General features: G+C 38.1%; 1 protein-coding gene across 7 annotated transcripts in view; it reads right to left on the reverse strand.

Annotated features, from left to right (window-relative positions):
* Positions 1 to 14,252, reverse strand: part of SPATS2 (spermatogenesis associated serine rich 2) — a 152,999-nt gene that overhangs the window by 11,725 nt on the left and 127,022 nt on the right. For all 7 annotated transcript variants that reach the window (NM_001193175.1, XM_024992229.2, XM_005206329.5 and 4 more), the window contains 3 exons: positions 12,171 to 12,432; positions 10,791 to 10,970; positions 8,231 to 8,366 (listed from right to left, as the gene is read on the reverse strand). In NM_001193175.1, coding sequence (NP_001180104.1) covers positions 8,231 to 8,366; positions 10,791 to 10,970; positions 12,171 to 12,432 — 578 coding nt within the window. The remainder of the gene's footprint in view (positions 1 to 8,230; positions 8,367 to 10,790; positions 10,971 to 12,170; positions 12,433 to 14,252) is intronic.

Consider the following 14,252-nt stretch of genomic DNA (forward strand, 5'->3'; position numbering starts at 1 on the left):
GTGTTACTATGAGCTAGCACATCAGGATGGCACTTCTATTTCCTGTAAGAATGGTTAGCATCCCTTTACACAAGCTTTGTTTCTTGAATCACTCATTGGTGATCATAAGAAACCCACAGTGCAGTGTGTGGGGAATCATATGACGGCATGAGTGGTCAGTCGTGTCTTGACTCTTAGCAACCCTATGGACTGTAGCCTGCCAGGCTCCTCTGTCCAGGGGAGTTTACAGGCAAGAATACGGCAGTGGGTTGTCACTTCCTCTGCCAGGGGTCATATGACCATTCCAATAAAAAAATAAGCTTACCTTTCCATGCCAAAAAACACTGAAAAGCAATAAGGACTTCTATTTCTTTTTGTTTGTTGTCTGTCATGTTACTATCTATTGATAACATTTACTCAAAGATTCTGTGATGTTGGCCAAGCATTAAACAGAGGAATCTATGGACTAACTGTTGGGATATTTTCTCAGAGAGAAGCCTGATGAATCTCTGCAATTTTTCATTAAATTTTTCACAAGTCTTTAAAATAGAAAAATGAATAAATCTTAAATTACATGTAGTGTAAGCACCTGACAATTAGTTTTTCTGCTAATAATTTAAGTGCCTGACATTAAGCTTTTGGTTGCCGACATTCCCTTCAAAGATAATCATCTCAAATAAATAAGCTACACAACAAGAGAAAGGGTGATGCCAGGCCATCCTCTTAGAAGGTCCTGGGTGAGCTACATAATTGACCACTTGAGTCACCGGAACTTTTCCTTCCTATGCTTTAATTCTTGCTTTTATGTTTTAAATTCACTAATAAACAATGAACCCACAAAACTCAAGGCACCCCATCCTGGACCCCAATAAAGGCATGACTCAAGGTTCATGCTCTCCTTAAACACACTTCACTGTGTGGGTCTAGGCATGCCATGTACCCTCCAGGACTTGTGAGTAATAAACCTTGTTTTTGTTGCCAAGGTGCATGTAGCAATCATTAGAGCCACAAGGGCCTGTCTGCCACAACACTGAATCATGGGGTGGGGGCCACAAGCAGTACAGGGCCCAGGTGAGTGCCCTTAGGCACTGCTAGCTGATGGCATCACCGAAGTAAGCTGAGACCAACACAAACACTGTAAGAACTTTCTTAAAAGTATATCACATAATGTATTACAGTTGTATAGATGAATGACTATGTTTTAGGTAATTAATGCTAAATTAGGGATGACACATTATGATGCCTGCAACTTCCAAATGGTTCTACCAAAACACACACACAAAACAAAGACACTGATCACTGTACTTCTGTATTCTGAAAGTTTAAGTTGTGGAAATATGTGCATCACAAAATAAACAGAAAAAGTGAGAAGAGTTCAGAAGTGGAAAGTGGCTAAGCATAAGATAAAGAGCAGAGGCAATTTTCACAATTAAAAGTAGTAATTTAATGTAATACAACTTTCTGACAATGAAGAAACTTTAGCTAAAGTTTTCCATCTGTTCCTAAGCTGTGGTGGTGCCAGTAGGAATCTGTAGCTGAGAGATTCAAAAGTACCTGTGGTTTGAGGTAACAGTTTTTTAGATGCCATAACTATGAGCAATGAGGCCTTTCAGAGCGATGAGAGGCTCATTCACACCACCAGACTTTCTGTTGTTACCTTGCTCACTCAGTACATGAGGGTACTAAGCTTGCAACTGCTCTGTCAATTTCCTGAATGGAAACACACCATTATGAGCATCTGATACACTAGACTCAGAAACTGCTAATGAAATTCTGCTAAATATTGTTGGGACTCTGTTTAGAAAGACACAGGTCTTATTAAGCCTGGGCCTTATACAGCACACAGAATTTCCATATCCTGTCTTTGACCACAAAGGATGGTTTTAGATGTCCTGTCACTGTTAAGGAAAAAGACTGGTGAATGTCTGAATGTTCTGTATTTCCTTCCCTCCTTACCAAGACTTTTTTACCATCTTCCCATTTCCTCAACTTACTCTAAAGCTTTTTGTGTAATTTACTTGGTCAAAACAGTTGTCCCTGTAGCATCACCACTCATATCTCTAAGATACATTATATGTCCATCATTTAAAGCAGGCCCTTCAATCACTATTTTTAACATGTAGCTTACTGATTATACTATTACCTTCAGTAATTTCTTGGTTCCAAAAAACTATTAACTATCATTTGTTTATGATTGTTGCATTAGTACGTGTTCAGTCACTTTCTTTGTGTCCGACTCTGAGACCCCATGGACTGCAGCCTGCCAGGCTCCTCTGTCCATGGGATTCTCCAGGCTAGAATACTGGAGTGGGTTGCCATTTCCTCCTCCAGGGGATCTTCCCGACCCAGGGATGGAACCCATGTCTCTTATGTCTCCTGCATTAGTGGGCGGGTTCTTTACCACTAGTGTCACCTGGGAAGGCGCAGCTGCATTAGAAAACAATGTTATAACAGAAACAATTCTAGCAACTGTTGAGCCAACTAATTATTTCAAGGGTTTATACTCTAAACCACTCAATAATATTCTTACAAAACATTTATACTTGATTTTATTTGCTGAAAACCTAAAACCTATTTATTCTAATTCCACTAAAGCAGAAATCGAAGCAAAGCCCAGCCAATGCAAACACCTTTGTTTTTCTTAAGACACTTCCTCCTTTTCATATAAAACAACCAAAAAAAGAAAAATTTTAGTAGTTTTTGTTAGCAGAGAATTAATGACACTTCATTTGTTTCTTAAAACTCCGTATTCCCAACACTGGTTTTATGAGTATGGTACACACATTTGAGCTCAAAGAGCATCTCAATTCTAAAGTAATACCAGGGACCATATGACTCAATGATATCTTACAATATGTTTAGGGAAAAAGAAATAGCAGCAATTTGCTGGGGGGCACAGTTAGATTCCCGGTCTGGAAACTAGGAATCAAACCCGTGTGTGACACATGCACCAAGAGTCTCTCTTCCAGCTTTAGTGCAAAAGTGAGCCATCAATGATGAAGGGTGGGATGAAGATCATAGGTTACTGGGAGGCAGAATACATAGATTCAAATATTGTCTCTGTGACTTAAATATGATGTCATGTTAGGCAAACAGCTTAACCTAAGACTCAAATTCCTTTTAAGAGTAAAGTAAAAATTAAGGCTCCCTCTTCACAGGACAGAAATCAGTATGAGAAATCAGATAGTATGACTGAACATGTTTGGAAAGGAACCTGTTTGTTTTGTATGTTACTTAGTTATTTTCTCAGATGGTTAAAGAGTTAGAATTCTTTTAAATTTATTTATTTTTGATTGGAGGATAATTGCTTTACAATGTTGTGTTAGTTTCCACTGTACAACAGTGTGAATCAGCTGTATGTACACATGTATCTCCTCCTTCTTGAGCCTCCCTCCCCGCCACCCCCATTCCACCCCTGCAGGTCATCACAGAGCACTGAGCTGAGCTCCCTCTGCTATACAGCAGCCTCCCACTGATGATCTAGTTTACACATGACAGAGTATACATGTCAATACTACTCTCTCAATTCATCCCACCCTCTCCTTCCCCTGCTGTCCACAGTCCGTACTGTACATCTGCGTTTCTATTCCTGCCCTGCAAATAGGTTCATCAGTACCATTTCTCTAGATTCCATATGTATGTTAATATATGACATTTTTCTCTTCCTTACTTTACCCTGTATAACAGGCTCTAGGTTCATCCACTTCACTACAATGGACTCAAACTCATTAGAATTTTAAGTCAAAGACTATCAAGAACCATGGAGGCCAAATACTAGTAGAAATAAGATGCTAATGTACACGCAAAAACTTAAGAATAATTTAAAACTAAAGAGTGCTAGGTACCTTTCTGATAACACATTATAACAGTAGCCTATTCCTTTATTTCTATGGTTTTTAGACATTTTTGAAAGTGCTTTTGTTCATAAAATGATTTTCTGAATTTTCAGCATCTCTATAGATGAACTTTAAATTTAAGGATCTAAAAGCATTTGTTAAGACTAGTGATAGTTTAAGAAGAAAAGAGAAGCTCAAACAAAAGGAAGTAACTTTTCTAAGGTGAATGAAGAATCAGCCAGGAAAGATTTCAGTCTTAAGCACAGGCTTATATTGACTTCATGTGTTTCAGAATCTCAAATTTCTTACCACTTTTCTCCTTTTAATAAGTACCTTTTGACTTTCAATAAAACAGAACCTTTATTTTAAAGGCAGGCTGAGTGTGTATCCTTTGCCCTGACACATACTATGACAACTGTTCAAAATAGTTTACACACTCTAGCTTCATGTTCCACTTCGTATCCTGTTCCCTAACAGACTTAAACTTTAAGTCAACTAGGAGCTCCAACAATGTGTCAGACAGATTTTATTAATTAAAGAGAAAAGTAAACCTGGGTCTAGTGATGATTATTACTGGATCACCAATAAGGACAGACGTGACGTTTTACATCCTGGAAAGCCGCTGCTTTTACCTCCCCACAGGTAAATGTCAGCTTTCATCTGGCCCCAGTGTGAAAGCACTTATCCGTATAATTCCCCTAGTGCCCAGTCAGGTGTAATGTAATCTTACTGTTGCAAATTTGTTAGAATTTCTTTTCTTTTCTTCTATACTATAACCAACACAAAAATGGCTTCCTAAGTGACATTAACTCCAAGCTCTGGTTCAGTGCCAAAGGGAGTTAGATCACCTGCCAATTATATCTTGAAGTAGCAACTACAAGGGGCATGGAAATAAGCCAGTTTAAAAACCCAGTCAGCCAGAGAGAAGGCTTTACACCAGCAGGAAAGTGCAGGTAATCTCTTTCCTCAAGTTAAATTGACCTGGTTGCTACACCTGCTAATCAATCCTAAATACACAGTTTCTAGGCAGGAAACCGCTTCATTTGTCATTTATTAAAGGAGGCTCCCCCTGGCTAGGTTCCAAGTCAACAAGGACTCATAAGTCTCTCTCCCGGAACTGTATTTCCTGGTTCAGGCTGGTTCTGAATGGAATCAGATCCTGTGGCTAAAGTAATCAGTAAACTAAACAATCATGGAGACCGGAGGCTTGTCAAGGCAAAGTTGTGATGTTCTACTTAGTTCTTTATTCTTAAGCCAATAATATCTGATGTGATAATAATCCAGGGTAAAGGGCATGGGGCTTTCTCCCAGAGGGTCAGAAAGAGGAGAAATCAGTTACCTAGAAAAACTTCCAGGGGAAGTCAGAGTTTACTTAACGTGAATTTGGGAGAACTGGTTGGATTTAGATAACTACAAAAATACAAGAGAGCATTACTAGGTTGGAAAAGTAGCATCAAGGAGTGTATGAAAGAGGAAATGTGTATGTTAAATTCTGAGACAAGTAATCTGGCTGGAGTAAAAATGTATATAAGAAAACAGAAGATTTGACATTAAATTTCTAGCTATAAAACCTGAAAGGAGAAACTTGGGATTCATGACAGCATGGGTAGATGAGCAGATGAATGATCTATTCTAAAGTACTTTTTGTTTCATGGATCATTCTACACTTTGGTAAAAGCAGAGGTCAGCAACTTTCTGGAGGCTTTATTCTACCTCTCTGTTAATTCACTCCCTTCTTCAATTCCACACAACAGGAGGACTGAGGCTACCCACTCTCCCTCTGTCTTTTGTTCACTGTGGCATGAAGTACCAGACTAAGTTTGTGAAGAGAGACACGGCTGAATATGACCTCAGGGAACAGCTCCTAGACAAGCAAGAAAACGGATGGATGGTTGGGAGGAAGAGTGGTGTAGGTTCTCTATATTTATGAAAATTTCCTCTCATCTTTCAGGTTCTTGAAAGTCTTACAAATAGGCAGTATGGACAGTCTCATATCCCTAAATACCAACCTAGCTGCTTGTCTTCCTGTCATTTTACTTAATTTGGTCTTTTTTTTTAAAGTCCATTATTAAATGAAAATACCTCCCCAAAGGAGTTATGGTTTAAAAGTTAGTTACCACTTTAATAGTTAAAACAGCTTCGATGTTCTAGAAGAAAATTAGAATATATTTCTTCTCCCAAAGATTCTATAATCAAATATATTTGAGAAACAGCATAGTATAGCTCCCTCTTGTAAATTCACAATGCATATTAGCATTAAGGCATCAAGAAGTCCTCTAGTAAAGAAAATTTAAGTATTTTCAAACCTCTTTAACTACTAAACCCTATTTCACATATTAATACATTTTAAGATATGAGAAATTTTTAAAGCAAGTTTAAAAAACACAAAATCAAAATAAATCAATGATTAATAATAGGGCACAGAAGGGACCATTAGAGTGGGGTGCATCAGGAAGGATGAAAGGAGGCAGGAAAACAAAGACATCTTTTCTACTTTTTTAATGTTGTTGTTGTTGCTGTTGTTCAATCACTCAGTCATGTTCGACTCTTTGTGACCCCATGGACTGCAGCACACCAGGCTTCCCTGTCCATCACCAACTCCCAAAGTTTGGTCAAACTCATGTCCATTGAGTCAGTGATGCCATCCAACCATCTCATCCTCTGTCATCCCCTTCTCCTCCTGCCTTCAATCTTTCCCAGCATCAGGGTCTCTTCCAATGAGTCGGCTCTTTACATCAGGAGGCCAAAGTATTGGAGCTTCAGCATCAGTCCTTCCAATGAATATTCAGGACTGATTTCCTTTAGGATTGACTGGTTGGATCTCCATACAGTCCAAGGGACTCTCAAAGAGTCTTCTCCAACATCACAGTTCAAAAGCATGGATTCTTTGGTGCTCAGCCTTCTTTATGGTCTAGCTCTCATATCCATACACGACTACAAGGAACATCATAGCTTTGACTATACAGACCTTTGTTGGCAAAGTAATGTCTCTGCTTTTTAATATGCTGTCTCGGTCTGTCATGGCTTTTCTTCCAAGGAGCAAGCATCTTTTAATTTCATGGCTGCAGTCACCATCTGCAGTGATTTTGGAGCCCCTAAAATAAAGTCTGATGCTGTTTCCACTGTTACCCCATTTATTTGCCATGAAGTGATGGGACCAGATGCCATGATCTTAGTTTTCTGAATGTTGAGCTTTAAGCCAACTTTTTCACTCTCCTCTTTCACTTTCATCAAGAGGCTCTTTAGTTCCTCTTCACTTTCTGCCATAAGGGTGGTATCATTTGCATAGCTGAGGTTATTGATATTTCTCCCAGCAATCTTGATTCCAGTTTGTGCTTCATCCAGCCTGGCATTTCACATGATGTACTCTGCATAAAAGTTAAATAAGCAGGGTGACAGTATACAGCCTTGATGTACTCCTTTCCCAATTTGGAACCAGTCCGTTGTTCTATGTCTGGTTCTAACTGTTGCTTCTTGACCTGCATACAAGTTTCTCAGGAGACAGGTGAGAGGCAGGCTGGTGAGATTCCCATCTGTTTAAGAAGTTTCCAGTTTGTTGTGATCCACACAATCAAAGGCCTTAGCCTAGTCAATGAAGCAGAAGTAGATGTTTTTCTGGAATTCTCTTGCATTTTCTTTTCTTTTTTTTTTTTTTTTTAATTTTATTTTATTTTTAAACTTTACATAATTGTATTAGTTTTGCCAAATATCAAAACGAATCCATCACAGGTATACTATGATCCAACGGATGTTGGCAATTTGATTACTGGTTCCTCTGCCTTTTCTAAATCCAGCTTGAACATCTGGAAGTTCTCAGTTCACGTACTATTGAAGCCTAGCCTGGAGAATTTTGAACATTACTTTGCTAGCATGTGAAATGAGTGCAACTGTGCCATAGTTTGAACATTCTTTGGCATTGCCTTTCTTTGGGATTGGAATGAAAACTGACTTTTTCCAGTCCTGTGGCCACTGCTGAGTTTTCCAAATTTTCTGGCATATTGATTTGTTCAAAAACATCATGCCATGGGTTACAGGTTCCTGGTTTAAAAGACAGATCCTAATGTAAAGGAGCATGACCTACGCTATAATTATTTGTCCCTTTCCAAACAATATTAACCTTAGGTCCATTCCTAAAGCATGAGTTTCTTCTACCATTCATTCTCACACTGTGACCACAAACAGAATGAAGCAGAAAGCAAAATATAGCATAGGATTTTTAAGTCTTCCTCCATTATGTAGAGTAGTTAAGAGTTAGGAATTAAAGAACTTGGTGCAGAAAGCAAAATATAGCATAGGATTTTTAAGTCTTCCTCCATTATGTACAGTAGTTAATAGTTAGGAATTAAAGAACTTGGTAAATGGCTAACCATCTTTACCATTTTCGTGCTACTGGTACAAAATGCAACTTAACTTACCAGCTCTGCAATTCGGCAAAAGCTTGTTTCATTTTCTTAATAGAAGCATCCATCTCTTCTTTAACTACAACTCGATATCGTGCAAGAGACACTGTGCAGCGCTGGAGGTCTTTCACAGATTTTTCAATATTAGAACCTTGGAAAGAACCCCAATAAATAAAACAACATAGGTAACTCGAAAACTGGATCTGAATACCTAAGCATGTAACGTAACTAACATCTCATAACTAAGAATGCTTCCTAAATGGCCACCGTCAACAAAAAACTGAATTTTTCATAGATTTTTTTTTTTAAGTATCCTGGCCAAGATGGAGTAATAGGAATTGGATTTACCTTCCTGTCTTAAAAAACTTCACACATACACAAAATATATGAAACAATGGTTTTCAGACAATGAACAATATGCAGTACTTCTTACCACCCTCCATAAGAACACAGAAACAAAAGAAGTGAGGCCTAAGATTGCCCCAATTTGCTGCCATAAGAGAGTTTCCAGGCTGCAATGCAAGGAGGAGAAATCCTTAGTTGAGTCTGAAAGTCTCCTTGAATTGAGGGGACAGAGCTGAGAGTTCAAAGAGGCCAAGATGGCTGAATTCTCAGGGCAGAACAGTAAAGAGGAGAAAGCTACACAGCAATGAAGAAACCGTACAAAGACCCACAGAGGATTCTGAGTGTATGCGAATGTAGAACCGCCCCAAACGGGGAAGGAACCACTGGAAAGGAGCAGGTGGGATAATCCTGAGAGCTCACCCAGGCCAGGAATAGTCTATGCTCACACCAGCATAGTGGGGCGCCAGGCAGAGTACTTAGAGGGCACTGCCTCAGTAATTAGCCTGAGACTAAAGGCTGCTCTATTTCTACTAACAAAACTTAAGTAAGCAAGCAGACTGTTTCCAAATAACAGTTCCAAAACAAATCACAAGAATATTTAAAGAAATACAAAAATATCTAGCAATCAACAAAGCAAAATTCACAATGTCTGGCATCCAATTAAAAAACTACTAGAGGCAGAAAAATATGACTGATCTATAATGAAAGGAAAAATCAATTAACAGAAACAAGTGCAGAAATGACAAAGATGTAGAATAAAGTTGGTAAGAACATCAAAACAGCTAATATAATCAAATATCACATGTTCAAGAAGGTGGAGGAATAGTATAATCTATTAAGGACAGACATGGAAGATATTTAAAAAGATTCCAACAGAACCTCTGGAGATGAAAAAAAAAATCAGAGATGAAAAATACACTGAATTGGATTAACAGCAGATTAAAAACTTAGAGAAAAAAGATTAATAAATTTGTAGACAGCAATTTTAGAAACTATCCATAATGAAATTAAACACAGAGAGAAAAAGACTAAAAAAAAGAATCCAAAATGAAAAACTATTTGAGTAGGTACCAAATTTTCAAAACTCCCTACATAACAGGATTTAGTAGAACACAATTCACCACGTAGATATAACAAAACTGATAAAGTTCTCTCTTGATAGTACACTTTGAATCATTGTAAGTGGGTAAGTCAACACTGTAGATAAAGATGAAGCATATTTACCTACCTAACATATTTTAACCAGTTTCTGAGAATTCTATTATAACCTTTCTATATTCACCAGTGTCAGTTATTATAACTTATAGTTAGAATAACTGATCTAACAAATTTATAAAGTGCCATGACACAGATTTTCAATCTTTAAATCTTTCCTCATCTCAACCTTATTTCTTTTAAAATCTACCTAAAAGCTTTCAAGCACTGTTTCTTTATTTTTGCTTGAATAAATATTTTCAGACTTGCCTTTCTGGACAAGTTGAGGGCTCTGTTAGAAAGATGAAAAAGGAGAGCCTCAATAATTAAATTTGGCTCATGCGGTATACATAATTCAATACAGAGCTACAGGTTACAAGTGTATTTTACATTTCTCTGTTTCATTTGTTCAGGTAAGTGGACTGCCATCCTTAAATGGACGATAGAAGGGCTATTATCTCTATCTAATTATTGGCTGATTATTTAAATAAGTATTATAAGTTAAAAAAAAAACCCAACAAATCACTACCATCAATCAATGCTAAGTATTTACTTAAGAGAAAATGATCTTGTTTAAAGCTACAGTCTGATAGATATTAGTAAAAGCATGAAGTTGAGAAGAGAAATTAAAATATTTCTTCAAAATATCATTTCAGAGATGGCAAAGCTTTTTACTGTTGAATCAACCAGGAGTTAAAAATGAAGGAAACAGCACAGACATGTTGCAGTAAAACAAATAAAACAAAGGTTAATGTTATCAAAGACACCATGCTAGCCACAGAGTTTGACCCTCATTCACAAAAAAAGGATCACTATTGTTGTCTCAAGACTGTACAGCATTATACTACTATCAGGCTCCAACTGTGTACACAAAACTGGGGAAAGGCTGGATCGTCATGGATAGTCACTGACTGGAAATGTATTACCTGCTGCCCCTTCTGAAACCTTATCTATGAGAACAAAGAGATGATTTGCCCTCTTTAGCTAAAAACACAGATTCTTTTTGCTTTCTCTCAAAGGAAGATCTTTGATTTACCCAGCTTTTTGTTGGTGGAAGAGAGGGGAACATCTTCCATGCCTAGACTTGAAAGCTGAGGTCCTACAGTAGTTCTTGAGAGAGACTTGGCAGCATTCTTATTTTGTTGAGAATTCTGAGTAGAGTGCATAGTCAAAGATCTGGACTCGAAATCAGAGACACCATTCTCCAGCATGGATCCTGTCAAATAAAGAGGCCAGTATTTTAGAGTAGAGTTCAGGGGTAAATCAAGGAGTCTTTAAGTACACACGAAGTAAAAAGGCAAAAGTGCAGCAAAAAATTGCCTCTTAAAAGGTTGTGAATAGAATCAGCTGACAAAACAGGACAAAGAGCAGAGTCAGTGAGGCTGTATCACTTGGCTTAGCCCAAGGAGGCACACCAACTGAAGAGAAGGATTCTTTGTTAACCCATCTCCAGACAGGCTAGCTTATTCCCTGTATCTTGTTAACTTCCTTGCAGTTCTGGGCACAAGGAAGTGAAGAGTCAATATCACTACCTTCTGACAAGCTTCTCTTAAGTTATGCTGAGAAAAAGATTTCTACACTGTCTCAGAGAAAGAGAGTAGAGTTTCAAAAGCTTTAGGAAATGGAAACAGCAAAGAGTTAGGAAATAAAGGAAAGCTAGTTCAGAAAAAAAATAGAAGCCACCAACTATCTTTGGTTTGTTTGAGGTGCTATGTTTTTTTCTAAGTCTTTATGTGTGTGTGTGTGTGCTCAAACTAATCAATAAATAAAAACATCTGAAATACACGGCGTAATTTTAAAAATGGCATTGCATGTATAAAGCCAGCAGCAATAGAGCAAGGGGAACTGGTTTAACAAACAATTAAAAAGCCTATTTTTAAAAATATATTCCCAATATCTTTCCAGTACTCATCAAAACGGTTAATGAAAAATGTATGAGCTATCTGAATTTACAACTAATACTAATCTTAATTCTTTATTAAAAATCAAATGTGAGACTATAAAAACCAACAGTCTACTTCTAATGAAAGCCATGGGATTACAGTTATGCCTATATATTCCTTATTGTGTTGAGTCTTGGAATAATAACATCAATATCAACTCATGATCATCATTTCCTTTAATAAATGTGCAGTTAAAAAACATCTAAGGTCACCTTCTGTACTCTCTAAGTATTACAGAACTATTAAATTAGAAGATTTCCACAAGGCTGATTTAGACTAAAATTAAAATATGAAACAAAGGAATATGAATTATATTTTTCTAGGCCCTTGATAATTACCAAATTGACTCTTTCACATAAGAAGTAACAAAGTTAAAAAACTAACTAGATTTAATTTATTGATTGCTTTCTCAGCCAAGGAGCCCCTGTATTTTTCAGTAGAATGGAACTTTCCAAGGACCTGTTAATACTCACCTGTTCTATCCAGCATTTCTGATGGGGCAGACTCAGGATCCTCCAGTTCTCTGGCTTCTATTGAAAGTGTCTCCATACCTTCACTGAGTGAGTCCACAGACTCAGTATCATTGATGGCACCGTTGACATGATAACCATTAACACCACCTTTCTCTGAGGAGGGCGCAGATTGTTCCTCTTGAATGGAAACCGATTTGTTGGAATCTGGGATACTGTTACTTGGTTCTGCTGCAGGTTTTGGCTTGCTTTTCTTCTTTTTGTTCTAATGGTTATTAAAGATTTGAAAAAAGGAAAAGAAAAAGAAGACCCCGACAATCCAGAGAGGTAATGCCAGCTACCCAAAGGCAACCAATGTTACCAATTTCTCATTTGCTCTTCCAGAAACTGAATACCTTTTTGTATATGTTGATCTACTGACTAAAATAACTATATAAAATACTTTAGATAAACTCAAACACATAAAAATAAAACAGCAAAGCATGACAAAACCCACTATAAGAAAAACTGAAAGATAAACTACAAAATGTGAGAAAAATATGTGTAATACATACAAAGAAATTAATAGAGAGAGCTCTTAAACAAACAAAATAATAATCCAATAGAAAAACTGGTGTAGCTATAAACATGGAATGAAGTGAAACTTCAGTTTAATAAGATAAATTAAATCTGCATTGCAGAGGATTTTGCATCAGAAATCTGTCTCCTCATCTAGACAACAATTACACTGGCAGAATCTGTCTAACTATTTTGGAACTCTGGAGTCTACTGAAGGCTTATAATTTCCAGGAGAAGACTTGGATGATAAATTGTGGTTAATTTCAGTCAATTTCAGTTCTGAGCACAGTAGCAGATACTCACCCCCCACCCCCAGTTAGGGAACAGGCAGCCGTGCACCTGTTCTTGAAGCAGCTAGCACATAGCTTGCTGGAGTCAGGGTAGGCAAAAAGAACCCTGTCCTCCAAGTAACTGGGAGCTGTGTCGTGGTCACTGACTGCTGCCTTTCACTACAAAGGTATAGACAGAGGCAGGCAGCCACTGATGCTGCACCTCCTCCCACTGTTGCAAGCCCCTCCCCCTCTGGCTGAAGTTTAATTCCTTTAGGGCAATGGCACCCCACTCCAGTACTCTTGCCTGGAGAATCCCATGGACAGAGGAGCCTGGTGGGCTGCAGTTCACGGGGTCGCTGAGAGTCGGACACGACTGAGCGACTTCACTTTCTCTTTTCACTTTCATGCATTGGAGAAGGAAATGGCAACCCAATCCAGTGGGATTCTCCAGTGTTCTTGCCTGGAGAATCCCAGGGACGGGGGAGCCTGGTGGGCTGCCGTCTATGGGGTCACACAGAGTCAGACACGATTGAAGTGACTTAGCATAGCATAGGGGAATTAAAGTGGTGGTGCCCTTCTTCCCCACTTCATTTTTCTTTATTCCCTTTCTGGAGACAGACATAAAAGACAAGGACATTCAAAAACAACTGTATATACAGAAAAAAATTGAAAGTAATCATGCATGCCCAGGGAAAAGCACAGACAAGATCTGAGAAGACCTTAAGTCTACACCTTAGGCTGACCCTTGGTACAAAGACAGCTTACAATTTTAAAATATAGTAATAACAAAAAACAGCAAACCTGGAGAAAGAGGGAGAATCTGGTTTCCAGAGTTATCAAATTATTAGGTTCTAATGTCTAGCTTTCAGCAAATCACAAAGAACACAAAAAAATAAGAAAGTATGGCCAATACAAAGGAAAAGAATAAATCAATAGAAACTTTCCCTGAGAAAGACTTGTTGGGAGATACATTAAAGGCTTTATTTTTTTCATCCAAAGATTAATTTTAATTAAGTAAACATGGATTCTTAATACGTTTCCATAAGTAAGATTTTTTTTTACTCAAATGCCTAGTGCATTTTTGGGCTTCCCTGGTGGTTCAGTGGTCAAGAATCCACCTGCCAACATAGGAGACATGATCTCTGGTCCGGGCAGATCTCACATGCTATGGAGCAACTAAGCCTGTACACCCCAACTACTGAGCCAGTGCTCCAGAGCCTGGGAGCCGCCAACTACTGAGCCCACATGCTGCAAC

This window comes from Bos taurus, chromosome 5, assembly GCF_002263795.3.
Source record: "Bos taurus isolate L1 Dominette 01449 registration number 42190680 breed Hereford chromosome 5, ARS-UCD2.0, whole genome shotgun sequence".
Taxonomy (NCBI): domain Eukaryota; kingdom Metazoa; phylum Chordata; class Mammalia; order Artiodactyla; family Bovidae; genus Bos; species Bos taurus.